The sequence below is a fragment of the Rana temporaria genome, chromosome 8 (assembly GCF_905171775.1).
Source record: "Rana temporaria chromosome 8, aRanTem1.1, whole genome shotgun sequence".
NCBI classification, from domain to species: Eukaryota; Metazoa; Chordata; class Amphibia; order Anura; family Ranidae; genus Rana; species Rana temporaria.
This window is the reverse complement of record NC_053496.1, coordinates 34,103,665-34,118,488: the sequence shown is the minus strand read 5'-3', so window position 1 is coordinate 34,118,488 and position 14,824 is coordinate 34,103,665. Positions and strand designations below refer to the sequence as shown.

At 42.8% G+C, this 14,824-nt stretch overlaps 1 protein-coding gene across 1 annotated transcript in view; it reads left to right on the top strand.

Annotated features, from left to right (window-relative positions):
* The window catches only part of ATRNL1 (attractin like 1), an 859,416-nt gene that overhangs the window by 146,081 nt on the left and 698,511 nt on the right, over positions 1 to 14,824 (top strand). Inside the window, exons 3-5 of the mRNA XM_040361535.1 lie at positions 5,672 to 5,785; positions 11,254 to 11,382; positions 11,511 to 11,719. Of these exons, the coding sequence (XP_040217469.1) occupies positions 5,672 to 5,785; positions 11,254 to 11,382; positions 11,511 to 11,719 (452 nt within the window). The remainder of the gene's footprint in view (positions 1 to 5,671; positions 5,786 to 11,253; positions 11,383 to 11,510; positions 11,720 to 14,824) is intronic.

Genomic DNA, 14,824 nt, shown 5'->3' with positions numbered 1-14,824 from the left:
TGTACGCGGCCTAAGTGTTATACATAACGTGAATCAGTAAATTTGCCCAGTATGAACAGAGTACAGGTCCACTTTAACCACAGGGGCATCTACAGCATGTGTAGGTGCCATAAGATTAATTATCTCCGCCTCTGTAGAATGAACATTCAGATTTGATTGGGGGCCGCATAGATGGCTCTTAGGAACAATACTCCGATAAGCGTGTCTTGTTATATTCTGACTTTGTTGTTCAAATATTTTTTCCTAGCAAATATTTCTCCTTATTGAAGTATTTACTATGTAAATAGCAGGGTGTTGTTGGTCGTGTTTGCTCTCGATAGATGGAGGATTCAGTGAATTTGATACTTTTTTATTACATTATGAACATCCAGTTCGGCTCCAGAGCAATTTTTTTTATTTTTCACATACATGTAAAAATCCACATTTTTGCCCCCCAAAAAATGACTTAACCAATTTAGACCCGGAAGAATTGGCTGCTCAATGACCAGAGCATTTTTTGAGACGTGTTTCACGCTAGAAGAGGTGGCTCGCAGCATTGTTGCATTTTTAATTTAGAAAAAAAAACACTATTTTGTACTATTTGCTGTAATAAATAGCCCCATTTTTTTTCTTAAAGCGGAGTTCCGGCCACAATTTCACTTTTTATATATAAATACCCCTGTAATACACAAGCTCAATGTATTCTAGTAAAGTTGGTCTGTAAACTAAGGTCCGTTTTGTTAGGTTGCTACAGCATTTAGACACTTTATAAAATAGAAATTGACTGGGGCCATCTTAAGTGTGGGCATCATGAAGCCAGACTGTATGACTTCCTGGATTTCAGCCTTGCAGATCTCGAACATGCTCAGTGCTGCACAAGCAGTGTCAGATCAGGTTTCAGCACCTGTGCTGTCCAAGTCACATGATTCTTTGAGACTGGGGAGTGCACAGACTCCTGGAAAGTTACACCCACTACATTCCCAGGAGTCTGTGCGGTGTAGGTTAGGAAGCTTAAGCACCTAGGTGCAGGAAGATTAACTATTCTGCCTAGCAACAACACTTTGAAGGCATCTAAAAAATTTTTTTTTTTCCGAAAACTACTGATGTAATGTTATATTTATGGGTGGAACTCCACTTTAAAAAGCATAGTTTTTCCTCAGTTTATTGGGACTGCGACATTATGGCAGACATATCGGACACTTTTGACACATTTTTGGCAAAAAAACACTACATGAGCTTTATGTATGGTCCTGCCATCTTCTGGGACACACACAGGTTCCAGAAGGCGGGCGGGCGGTGGGGGGGTGGATGAGGGGTCGGATATGACATAGATTACCTGTGGTGATCTTACCAGGAAGTAGGAGTGGGTACTTGTCAAAACCAGTTACTTGCCCCCCCCCCCCCGAAAAAAGTGCCAAATGTGTCAGTGGAGGGGGGGAGGGTGCAAACAAGCAGAGCTTCCCCTTTAAGTAGCCTGGGAGGGCAATAGACCTCCAGGCTAGGTGCCACACCTCCTAGAACAGGAACCCTGCTCTCTGAGGCTCCAATCTATTTATTCACTTCCCAACCACCATCTGGGAATACCTTCTCAGAAATCAACGGGAGCTACATTCAGATTGCTCATTTGACTCTCCCACCCATTGTATTCTATAAATCTCCAGAAGACATTTGGAAACAATCAAACCTGCAGCCTAAAGCAATCACATGCGGCTCTGCTAATTACAGGAGATCCACAGAACTAAATTTGCCTGGCTGGCAATGCACATTCATTGACAAGATGCATCGGGGTGGCATTCAGGAATGAATAGCACTGCATCACACCAACACAACTTAGCTAATAGTGTGAATGGGACCAGAGGTGATCTAGTGCTTTGCATTGACGTGTGTTATTATTATTAACGGAAAAGGAAAAATGTGAATCTGCGCTACAGAATATTTAAAATTAAGGTATATAATATAATAAGTGTGAGGGGCTGCCCCTGCAGAAAAATCCCCACAGAATGGAGAAAAAAGTGTGAAATATGGGAAGCAGGTGGTGGCGCCAACCTTAAGTGTAGATTAAATATCAAAAAATAATGAATGTTGTATGGGTGGTATAATAAAGCCAAAACAAAAACAAAAACAAAAACAACAAAATTGTTGCGTGGTGATCCAAATAACAAACTGTTCAAAAAACTATTCAAGAAACAAAAAACTCAAAAAGTGTTCAAGTGCTGAAAAATCATTCCATCTCTGCTTCATGCAAAATTGAGTGAATCAATAAATATAAATATAAATATAAATATAAAAGTAAAAATATAAATATAGTGCAGTGTGCTTTCAACAAACAGTTTCCATACTGTCAGTAAAAGAGTCTTTATGCAAAAAATCATGCAAAAATAAATAAATAAATAAAATATTAAAAGTGCTGTGTGCTTCTTCCACGTGAGAGCAACGTAGGTATAAATCTTCTGTGCAAAAAACCGTGCTCGCTCCCTATGGTCCCGCACTCACCAGATACTTGAACCCCTACAGGGGTAACAGGCGTTCACAGTATAAATACTGACAGATCCCTGGATCTTCCCAGAATCTAAAATTCCACCGCTCAGAAGAGGAGGAGACAAATGGATTGCCCAATAGTGTGATATCGTTTTTAAAAAGGAACAATATTTATTCACATTATACAGGGTACTCACAATTTGGTAGAAAGGTTAATACACATAACATAAAAACGTGCTGTAGCTTAGAGTAGCGTCTGCTCTACCGGTTTCGTCGATCTGACGTCATCTGGAGGCTCCAGATGACGTCAGATCGACGAAACCGGTAGAGCAGACGCTACTCTAAGCTACAGCACGTTTTTATGTTATGTGTATTAACCTTTCTACCAAATTGTGAGTACCCTGTATAATGTGAATAAATATTGTTCCTTTTTAAAAACGATATCACACTATTGGGCAATCCATTTGTCTCCTCCTCTTCTGAGCGGTGGAATTTTAGATTCTGGGAAGATCCAGGGATCTGTCAGTATTTATACTGTGAACGCCTGTTACCCCTGTAGGGGTTCAAGTATCTGGTGAGTGCGGGACCATAGGGAGCGAGCACGGTTTTTTGCACAGAAGATTTATACCTACGTTGCTCTCACGTGGAAGAAGCACACAGCACTTTTAATATTTTATTTATTTATTTATTTTTGCATGATTTTTTGCATAAAGACTCTTTTACTGACAGTATGGAAACTGTTTGTTGAAAGCACACTGCACTATATTTATATTTTTACTTTTATATTTATATTTATATTTATATTTATTGATTCACTCAATTTTGCATGAAGCAGAGATGGAATGATTTTTCAGCACTTGAACACTTTTTGAGTTTTTTGTTTCTTGAATAGTTTTTTGAACAGTTTGTTATTTGGATCACCACGCAACAATTTTGTTGTTTTTGTTTTTGTTTTTGTTTTGGCTTTATTATACCACCCATACAACATTCATTATTTTTTGATATTTAATCTACACTTAAGGTTGGCGCCACCACCTGCTTCCCATATTTCACACTTATTATTATTAACGATATACAAGATTTATATAGTGCCTACAGTTTTCGCAGCTCTTTACAACATATGTGCAGACAGTACAGTATCAAAATTGAATACAGGAGGAATCAGAGGGTCCTTCTCATTGAAGCTTACAATCTAAAAGGGAGGACCAAGTGATACAAAAGGTAATAACTGTGGAATGAGATGATTGAGAAAATCTAAGTACAGTTTTTAGGGGGAGGCAGGATAGGCTTCTCAGAAGAGGAGGGTTTTTAGGGTCTAAAAGCAAACAGAGTAGGAGATAATTAGATAGTTTGGGGTTGGGAATTCCATAGAATTGGAGAGGCTCTGGAAAAGTCTTGGAGGTGAGTTTGGGATGAGGTGACGAGGGAGCTTAGAGAGAAGGAGGTTTCAGAGGAACAAAAAGAACGATTAGGTTGGTATTTTGAGACTAGGCTAGTGATGTAGCTGGGGGCTGAATTGTGGATCGCTTTGTAAGTTGTTGTTTTGTATTTTGAATTAAATTTGTTGGGTGAGCGGGAGCCAATAGAGGGATTGACAGAGAGGCGTAGCAGACACGGAGCGGATGGTAAGGTGGATGAGTCTGGCAACAGCATTCATGATTGATTGAAAGGGGGATGTTCTACGTAGAGGTAAGCCAATAAGGAGAGAGTTGCAGTAGTCGAGGCGAGAGATGACCAGGGAGTCAACTAGGAGCTTGGTGGTGTCATTGGTTAGACGGGGATGTACCGTATTTATCGCGGTATAACACGCTCCAGCGTATACCGCGCACCCCTAAAGTTGACCCGAATCCTGTGGAAAAAAAGTTTTTTTTGTACTTACAGTTTTGGTGTCTTGCGCGGCGTCCATCAGCGGCCTCGTCGGGTCCGGCGTTCGTCTGCGGCTTCGGGTGTCCTCTTCGGCGGGTCCGGCGTCCTTCTGCGGCTTCGGGTGTCCTTCTGCGGCGGGTCCGGTGTCCTCTTCGGCGGGTCCGGCGTCCTTCTGCAGCGTCCTCGCGTCCTCCCCGCTCGTTTCCCGCGCCGAGTTTGAATACTGCGCCGACATATACAGAGCGCAGTACACTCGTGTATTGTCGGCAATGCTCGGCTACCCGCGCTGACGTCCTGTAAGTCCAGGACGTGAGCGCGGAAGGAGCCAAGACTGCCCGAGTGTACTGCGCTAGGTATATGTCGGCGCAGTATTCAAAACTCGGTGCGGGAAAGCGGGTATCGGCGTATACCGCGCACCCACGATTTTGCCCTGATTTTCAGGGCAAAAAAGTGCGCGGTATACGCCGATAAATACGGTATTTTGGATAACAACTAGAACCTTGGCATGCGGGGAGGGGTAGATAGCTGTGCCATCAATCTTGACGGAGAGATCAGGGGAAGAGGCACTCGGGGGAGGAAATATAATAAGTTTGGTTTTCGATAGATTGAGTTTGAGGAAGTGTAGTGACATCCAGACTGATATATCTGATAGTAGATTAGTGATATGGAAGGAGCCTGAGGGAGTGAACTGAGGGGTAGAGAGATAAATGTCAGTGTCGTTGGTGAAGAGATGGTATTGGAAGCCATGGGAAGCTATCAGCTGACCCAGGGGGAGGTGTAGATTGAGAATAGGAGAGGTCCAAGAACAGAACCTTGGGGGACCCCGACAGAGAAAGAAAGCGGGGAGGTGAAAATAAAATTGTAAGTAACGCTAAAGGTGCGGTTGGGTAAGCAGCAAGAGAACCAGTGAAGAATACAGTCATGGAAACCAAAGGCGTGGAGTTATGATTTGCGTTAAGGCAGCCCATTTATCATAAGACTTCCAATGCATTATAATAAATGAGAAAACACATTTTATGGTGCAGTACATCATGCAATGCACTCTACTGTACAGTGCGTTGGGGTGCTATTCACAATGAATGGCAATGTACATAGAGCAAGTTCATTGTGATGCAGTGCAACAATCTCTTATCGCGTGCCTCAGTGCACAAGTGTGAATGGGTCTTTAATGTTCTCTCCCCGCCCCCCCCCCCCCCCCATAGAGGTTTCTGTATTCTGCCCTGGCAATATGCTTTTACTGAAACAATTCCCTTCTCGGATGTCTTTCCATGCCTGGAAATGATAGGGACCCTCTGAGGATCTTTGATATGTAGAGCTGTAACCTCAACTCCCTCTTCTTGTTTTTCAGCCCCAACGCCGTCCTGCGGTTGCGATTCAATCACTTTGCTACAGAGTGCAGCTGGGACCACATGTACGTCTATGACGGAGACTCCATATACTCCCCTCTGATCGCAGTACTCAGGTAAGCCAACATGTTGTGTCTGGTAAACTCCATCCTGCTATCCAGACAGCAACAGAGTCTTGATATTCTCAGATATCAAAGTTTCAGAGCAAGAATCTGTACATTTCTCACTCTAAAACATTCCATCATGGTCATTGTAAAGCTAACGCGTTTCAAGCATCAGGGGTTGAAGGAAAAGGTGCCCTAGCATCTTGCAAGAAGAGAAGCTCAGCAGTGGAAAATTGCTCATTCATCGTGCATTGGGCAGCCTAGGGTTGACCTAGGGAGTCATACTACAATGTTGCATTATGTACAAGTAGGTATGGGCCAACTACAGTAGGTATCTGTATTATTCAATTATCACAAAATAAACTTTTTACGTGGATTTTACCGGTACCAATTGGAGCCACAAATTTAAAATATAATTTTTACTGATCTCAGTTAAAAATGAAAATATTTTACATTTGTGTCTCTATTTGGTACTGGTAAAGTCCCTTAAAAAAATGTTTTAGTTGTGTTTAGAGGGCAGAGTGGTGTCCCTGGACTAACTCTACCGCGTGGCAGAGGTCTGTGAATCATAAGAATGGCCAGACAGAATTAATGGCATTTCAGCCTACAATGTACATATTAAATGCTGGGCAAGTTGCATCACTGCATAATGGGGTCACTATTATAGGCATGCACAGGGGGTGTGCTAGGTGTTCCTGGGCCCCCCTAAACACTGCGTGTGGTGCCAATCCCCCCCCACTGCCCAGGCTTCCCCTTTGCAGTGCTGCTGGCTTCCCTCCTCTCCTCTCCCCCCGGATTGCTGTGGTGCCAGTTCCCCCAATTGGCCTGGCTTTCCCTGTGCAGTGCTGCTGGCTTCCCTCCTCTCCTCTCCCCCCGGATGCTTCGGGGCATGTTTCAGGTTGGAGAGTGGGGGAAGGTGCTAATCAATATGTCATTTGCCAGCCCCTTCCTTTTCTAAATTAACACACTTACTCATAGCATTCATTCATAACTGAAGCAAAGTAAACTGCGTTTACTATGCTTCAATTTGTAAATAAACAGGAATAGAACAGAGCACTTTCCATTAATTCTCTGTCCAGTGCAGCTGAGGCTGCAGAGCTCATGTGTGTTTGCGCTTTGGGGTGCACACCCTAATGCAATAGGCTGCGCACACCTATAGGTCACTTTACTGGCTGTATGACATGGCAAGGGGTCTGTGAACCACAATAACTGCCAAACAGAATTATTCGGGTTTCAACCTGCTTTATACATACTATTGCAAACCTGATTTTATCTTTCAGCTAGTGTGGATCACACATCACACTGGATTGACCAACAAGTATTTAAAACTCTCTAAGTAATATGTAATCAGCATTTTACACATTCAGAGTTGCTCAATAATAGGAAAACATGAGTCAGTTTATGTGCTGTCAGTTATGATTTTTAGGCAGGTTATCCGACCGCTGGGATTTGACAGAAGGGTTTTAACTCTTGTGTTCTGTAAAAGGGCCAATCGGCAGTACTGTGACTCGGTATCATTGTGTCAGTCTTAATCCCCCTAGCCCTGCTACCTGCAGTCATGCCCCAGTTACCCGCTTGGTGGCGTCTGTTGGAGCAGCAGCTGGGTTTGGAGATAATGAGGAGTGAAGCCGGTGCCACGTGTCAGTATTGATTCGTGCAGCACGGATGTGTCCCCAGGTGTCTGCTAAGTAGGCCACAAAATCTCGCCATTCTCTGTGCGGCTCGGTATGCACTTCATTATGTACTGGGAGGCGGATAATTATACCCAGAGTGGGTTACGCTGGGTGCGCTGGCAACGACAAGGCGGCAGATACGCAGTTCTCAGAGACGCTAGTTAGAGATCAGCTTGTACCCCAGGAATACGTTTTTATGGATCACTTGGTCTTCCCCTCTCCTGACCACATTTTCTTTTTATTGTCACCCTAAAATGTTGTCTTTTTTTTTATACATTTTAGATGTTCTTTATTTAATTACTCCTTTATATATTTTGGGCTAGATTCAGGTACGAGATACGATGGCATATCTGAGGCGTCGTATCTATGCGACTGATTCATAGAATCAGTTACGCATAGATTTCCCTAAGATCCGACCGGCGTAAGTGTCTTACACCGTCGTATCTTAGGCTGCATATTTACACGGGCCGCTAGGTGGCGCTTCCGTATATTTACGCGAGGAATATGCAAATTAGGTAGTTACGCCGATTCAGAAACGTACGTCTACCCGGCGCAATTTTTTACGTCGTTTACGTTAGGCTTTTTCCGGCGTAAAATTACCCCTGCTATGAGGCGTATCCTATGTTAAGTATGGACGTCATTCCCGCGTCAAATTTTGACGTCGTTTGCGTAAGTCGTTTGGGAATAGGGCTGGACGTAATTTACGTTCACGTCGAAAGCAATGACGATTTTTTGGCGGAATTTCGAGCATGCGCACTGGGATTCTTTCACGAACGGCGCATGCGCCGTTTGTAAAAAATGTAAAATACGCGGGGGGTCACCATTCATTTAAATAAAACACGCCCACATAATCCCTATTTGAATTAGGCGGGCTTACGCCGGCCCACATACGTTACGCTGCCGTAACTTAGGGCGCAAGTTATTTCTGAATACGGAACTTGCGCCCTAATTTACGGCGGCGTAACGTATCTGAGATACGTTACGCCCGCAGAAAGATACGCTTATCTTTCTGAATCTAGCCCTTTCTCTTCATTTTTATTTCTCTTTTTTAAATGATATAGTTTTTATTGAAAGTTTTCATTGTGCACATACAGAGTACAACTGTACAGGTGTTATGCCGCGTACACACGATCCGAAATTCCGACAACAAATGTTCGATGTGAGCTTTTGGTCGGAAATTCCGTCTGTGTGTAGGCTCCATCAGTCATTTCCTGTTGGAATTTCCGACAACAAAAATTTGAGAGCTGGTTCTCAAATTTTCCGACAACAAATGTTCTTGTCGAAAATTCCGATCGTTTGGATGCAATTCCGACGCACAATAATCCTACGCGTGCTCCGAATCAATTTGATGCATGCTCGAAATCATTGAACTTCATTTTTCTCGGCTCGTCGTAGTGTTGTACGTCACCACGTTCTTGACGTTCGGAATTTCAGACAACATTCCGTCAGAAAAAAATCCACGGTTTTGTTGTCGGAATTTACGATCGTGTGTACGCGGCATAAAGGTTAAAAAAATAAGCAAATCCTATTCCCTCCTACTTTCCCAACACACCCCTAGATCCCCAAACCCACTAGAAACTCTTATCTTAGTATTTGCTTATTGGAAACATGGAAGAATGATGGCAGACAAGAAAAAAAACGAGCGATCCACCAAGTTTGTCCTTTCGTGTTTTTTTTTTCTCTCATTTAGTTTTATATTATAATGTTCCTTGCTAGAGTCAGCTTGTGTAATTATATTTTCTTCTTATTGTTATAATTAAAGAAATCTATAGCACTGTCGTCTCCTGTGGCGCTGTATGGCGCAAATGAAATAACAAGGGTAATAATAGATAATACAAACACATAAAACATTTTCAGGGAGAAGTACATACAGTTGTGTAGTAAAATATGAACAGCGATAAGAAGATACAGTGGAAGGAGGGTAAAAAAAATAAAAATAAAATCCTTGATGTATTTGTGTATTCATTTTTTTTGTTTGTTATGAAAACATAATTGCATATTATATTTGATTGGATTTTAGCTTAAAATATTCTACTGAGCAGGGACTTCCAAAGGAAGGAAGCCTTGTTTTTGCAATAGTGCTATCACTTTTATCTGAACATGTAGAATGCCTTAATGACTACAATGTGTCTTTTCTTTTTTTTCCTATTTCCGACCACCCCTGTTTTCTCTTATTACTTCCACACCCTTCCTTTTTCCTTTCCTTCCCTTCACTTTTACATTTCCCTTTCCTTCTTTCTACCCTCACCTTTATTGTTCTTTTGCTGTTATGTTCTTCTGCTCTCCTCTTCATCTCCCCATCCTCTTCCTCTCCTGTTTCTCTCCTCTCCCTCTCCATCTTCTCCCCCCCCTTTCTCTCCTGCTCTCCTTTTGCTCTCCTCCTCTCCTCGCCCTCTCCCTCTCCTCATCCTCTCCTTCTCCTCATCCTCTCCCTTTCCTTTTCCTCTCTTCCTTCTCTTCTATTATTCTTCACCTCTTCTATTCTCCTCTTCTCCCCTTCTGCTCCTCTACTCTTCTCTCCTTTCCTTTCTCCCCTTTTCCTGTCCTCTTCCTCTGCTCTTTTCTTTCATCATTCCTCTCTCCTTTCATCTCTCATTTTTCCCTTACCTCTCCTCCTCCTCATCTATTCTCCTCCACCTCTTCTATTCTCCTCTTCTCCCCTTCTGCTCCTCTCCTCTTCTCTCCTTTCTCCCCTTTTCCTGTCCTCTTCCTCTGCTCTTCTCTTTCCTCATTCCTCTCTCCTCTCATCTCTCTTTCTTTCCTTTTCCTCTCCTCCTCCTCCTCCTCGTCTATTCTCCTCCACCTCTTCTATTCTCCCCTTCTGCTCCTCTCCTCTTCTCTCCTTTCCTTTCTCCCCTTTTCCTGTTCTCTTCCTCTGCTCTTCTCTTTCCTCATTCCTCTCTCCTCTCATCTCTCTTTTTTCCTTTTCCTCTCCTCCTCCTCCTCGTCTATTCTCCTCCACCTCTTCTATTCTCCTCTTCTCCCCTTCTGCTCCTCTCCTCTTCTCTCCTTTCTCCCCTTTTCCTGTCCTCTTCCTCTGCTCTTCTCTTTCCTCATTCCTCTCTCCTCTCATCTCTCTTTCTTTCCTTTTCCTCTCCTCCTCCTCCTCCTCCTCCTCCTCCTCCTCGTCTATTCTCCTCCACCTCTTCTATCCTCATCTTCTCCCCTTCTGCTCCTCTACTCTTCTCTCCTTTTCCTGTCCTCTTCCTCTGCTCTTCTCTTTCCTCATTCCTCTCTCCTCTCATCTCTCTTTCTTTCCTTTTCCTCTCCTCCTCCTCCTCCTCGTCTATTCTTCTCCACCTCTTCTATTCTCCTCTTCTCCTCTTCTCTCCTTTCCTTTCTCCCCTTTTCCTGTCCTCTTCCTCTGCTCTTCTCTTTCCTCATTCCTCTCTCCTCTCATCTCTCTTTTTTCCTTTTCCTCTCCTCCTCCTCGTCTATTCTCCTCCACCTCTTCTATTCTCCTCTTCTCCCCTTCTGCTCCTCTACTCTTCTCTCCTTTCCTTTCTCCCCTTTTCCTGTCCTCTTCCTCTGCTCTTCTCTTTCCTCATTCCTCTCTCCTCTCATCTCTCTTTTTGTATCCCCTTTTCTCTTGCTCACCTCTTCCTGTCCTTTCCATACCTCCTTCCTCCCCTTTTCCTCCCCTCTCCTGTCTACTTCCTCTACATCTCTTTTCCTTTCCTTTCCTCTCCTTTTCCTCACCTCTCTTCTCCTCTTCCTGCTTTTTCCTCTCCTCTCCTTCCTTCCTCTTTTCCCTTGCTATTCTTACTCTCCTTCCCTATTGCCCATCCCTCTCCTTGTCCCTCTTAGTGGTCTGATTGTCCCAGAGGCAGCGGGGAATGAGACGGTCCCAGAGGTGGTCACCACGTCCGGATACGCTTTGCTTCACTTTTTCAGCGACGCTGCTTACAACTTGACCGGCTTCAACATCTTCTACTCGTATGTATGCGGTTGGATCCCTACCTATAGGGATATTGATGAAAGAATGATCCATTACATTTATAATAAAACTATGAATTTTTTCACTTATGACTTTTTTGTCTGATTTTTCTCTTCTTTCTGTGCAGTATTAACTCTTGTCCGAACAATTGCTCAGGACATGGCAAGTGCACGACGAGCAGCTCGGTCCCTGGAAGAGTATACTGTGAATGTGACAAGTACTGGAAGGGTGAAGCCTGTGACATTCCATATTGCAAGAACAACTGTGGCAGCCCTGACCATGGCTACTGTGACCTAACGGGAGAGAAGCTGTGTGTGTGCAACGACAGCTGGCAAGGTATGTCTTTCCTGATGCTCTGCAGGGGAGGGTCTTCTCTTGTGTATGCTGAGCAGACTCTGGTTTTGGTATACAAATATTCGAACTCGGGCCCTTTCAGTGAAGCAGAGATACTGGGCGTTTTTTACAAAAGGCAAATCCACTTTGCAGTACAAGTGCAAACTACAAGTGCAAAGTGCTCTTGAAATTGCACCGAAAGTACAAGTCGCTGTAGATCTGAGGAGGACATGAAAGGAAAATAAAAAAACATAATTTTAGACTGCACATGATCGGATAATGAAATCAGCAGAGCTTCCCCTCATTTCCGATCTTCCCCTCTGATTTCCAGCGACTGCACTTCCAAGTACACTTTGGCCCAGATTCACGTAGAAGCGCGTATCTTTTTGTGCGGGCGTAATGTATCCTATTTACGTTACGCCTCCGCAACTTTGACAGGCAAGTGCCGTATTCTCAAAGCAAAGTTGCGGCGGCGTAGCGTAAATAGGCCGGCGTAAGCCTGCCTAATTCAAATGTGGTAGATGTGGGCGTGTGTTATGTAAATTTAATGTGACCCCATGTAAATTACGCTTTTTACGAACGGCGCATGCGCCGTCCGTGAAAGTATCCCAGTGCGAATGCTCCAAATTAACCCGCAAGAAGCCAATGCTTTCGACGTGAACGTAAATGACGCCCAGCCCTATTCGCGAACGACTTACACAAACGACGTAAAATTTTCAAAATTTGACGCGGGAACGACGTCCATACTTAACATTGGTACGCCGCATCTACGCCTCATATAGCAGGGGTAACTTTACACCGGGAAAAGCCTAACGTAAACGGCGTATCTGTACTGCGTCGGCCGGGCGTATGTTCGTGAATTGGCGTATCTAGCTGATTTACATATTTCTAGGCGTAAATCAGCGTACACGCCCCTAGCGGATAGCATAAATATGCAGTTAAGATACGACGGCGTAAGAGAATTACGCCGGTCGGATCTAATACAAATCTATGCGTAACTGATTCTAAGAATCAGGCGCATAGATACGACGGCTCAGACTCAGAGATACGACGGCGTATCTGGAGATACGCCGGCGTAACTCGTACGAGAATCCGGGCCTCACAGTGCAAAGTGGATTTGCCTTTCGTAAATAACCCCCACTATGTTGGCACAAACAGGAGGTTATGAGCTTACTCGATTTCTGGAAGATCAGCACATAAATATTTGCATATATATATCAAAACCCTTTTAATGGTATACTTAAAGTGGTTGTATAGGTGTTTTTTTACTTTTACCTGCAGGTAAGCCTATAATAAGGCTTACCGGTAGGTAAAAAGAATATCTCCTAAACCTTTACGGTTTAGGAGATATTCCCCTCGCAACTAGCCGCTGAATGCAGCGGCGCATGCGCACAGGGGATGTTCGGCTTAAGGCCCGGCAGCCGCCGGACCTTGCCGGACAGAAGTCTCCCGCTTGCATGCGCGGGAGTGACGACATCGCGGCTCCTGCCACTCACAGTATTCCATAATGAGCTAGTATGCGGTTCATACTAGCTCATTATGCTTTTTCCTTTACAGGTGCCAGGAAAAACAATTTATTTTTTGCCTATACAACCGCTTTAACGGACCAAAATGGAGTCAATAAGAGAAGTTAAATAGTAGAGATTTTATACATTTTTATGACGCTGGATTGGAGCAAAATATAAGCTGTTTTTAGAAATTTTGGTCCAAGGCTTCACATATTTCATTGTCTAATTTTCTCTGCAATCCAAGAGCTTTAAAAAAAATACCAGCACTAAATCATAGTGAACTCTGCGCTGATGCAATCAAAAAACATCAAAGGAATATTAAGAAAAATGATCTCAATAAAAGTTACGTAATCCAAATTAAAAAATGTGTAACCAATATCATGGTCAAGATCGCCGCTTCCACCACTATCCACAAACATATATACATAAATAAACGTGTAGCACTATCCTTTTAAGACCGGTTGTGAAATATTATGTAAAAATCCACTAAAATGATATAATATGTACTAATGACTTCCTGTGACCACTTAAGTTCCCCAGTGAATCACCATCAGAGACACTCCTTAGCCGTCACCACCATAAAAAATACCATGAAAAATACGCCTTTTACTGAATCCAGTCTCCTAATTCTGGAAGTCACAAGCGCTCTTTTGTAATATTAACCACTTGTCCTCCAAAAGATTTATGTCCCTTTCATGACCAGGCCATTTTTTGCGAAGCGGCACTGCAACACTGTACCAAAAATAATAATAATAAAAAAAAAAATCCCACAAATAGAGCTTACTTTTGGTGGTATTTGATCACCTCTGTGTTTTGGTATTTGATCACCTCTGCGTTTTTTTATTTTTGAAAAAAAGAAAACAACAATATTTTTTACTTTCTGCTATAAAACACATCCAATAAAAACATTTAATAAATCAGATTTCTTCATTTATTTAAGCCAATATTTAATCTGCTACATGTGTTTGGTAAAAAAAAATCCCAATAAGCGTATAATAATTGGTTTGTCTGCAAAGTATGGGCTATGTTTATTTATTTTTTACTAGTAATGGTGGTGATTAGCGACTTATAGCGGGACTGTGATATTGCGGCGGACAGTCGGACACTAACTGACACTTTTTGGGGACCAAGTGACACTAATACAGTCATCAGTGCTAAAAATATGCAGTCACTGTTCTAATTAGGCATGTGCAAAAGGGAAAATTTCGTTTCGTTTCGTTTTAATTCGTTATTTAATTAATTTCGTTAAGTTAGGTTCGTTACATGTGTTAAATTCGTTTTCGGAACTCGTTCGTTTTCGACCGAATTTCGAAAAATCCAGGTCGAATTCGAAAATTCTCTCTTCGAATATAATTTCGAAATTCGATCGGAATTCGAAAAAAAAAAAAAAAAAAAAAAAAAAAAAATCGAATTCCGATCGAATTTCGTCCGCAGGTTTTCGATTCGGAATCGAAAACGTTCGTTCGGATTCGGTAAATTCATTAATATTGCAATTCGGGAATTCGTATGCATCCGAATGTCCGAATAATGAAAAATTAGTCCGAATTTCGATTCGGAACGAAACGAAATGCACATGCCTAGTTCTAATGACACTGGCTGG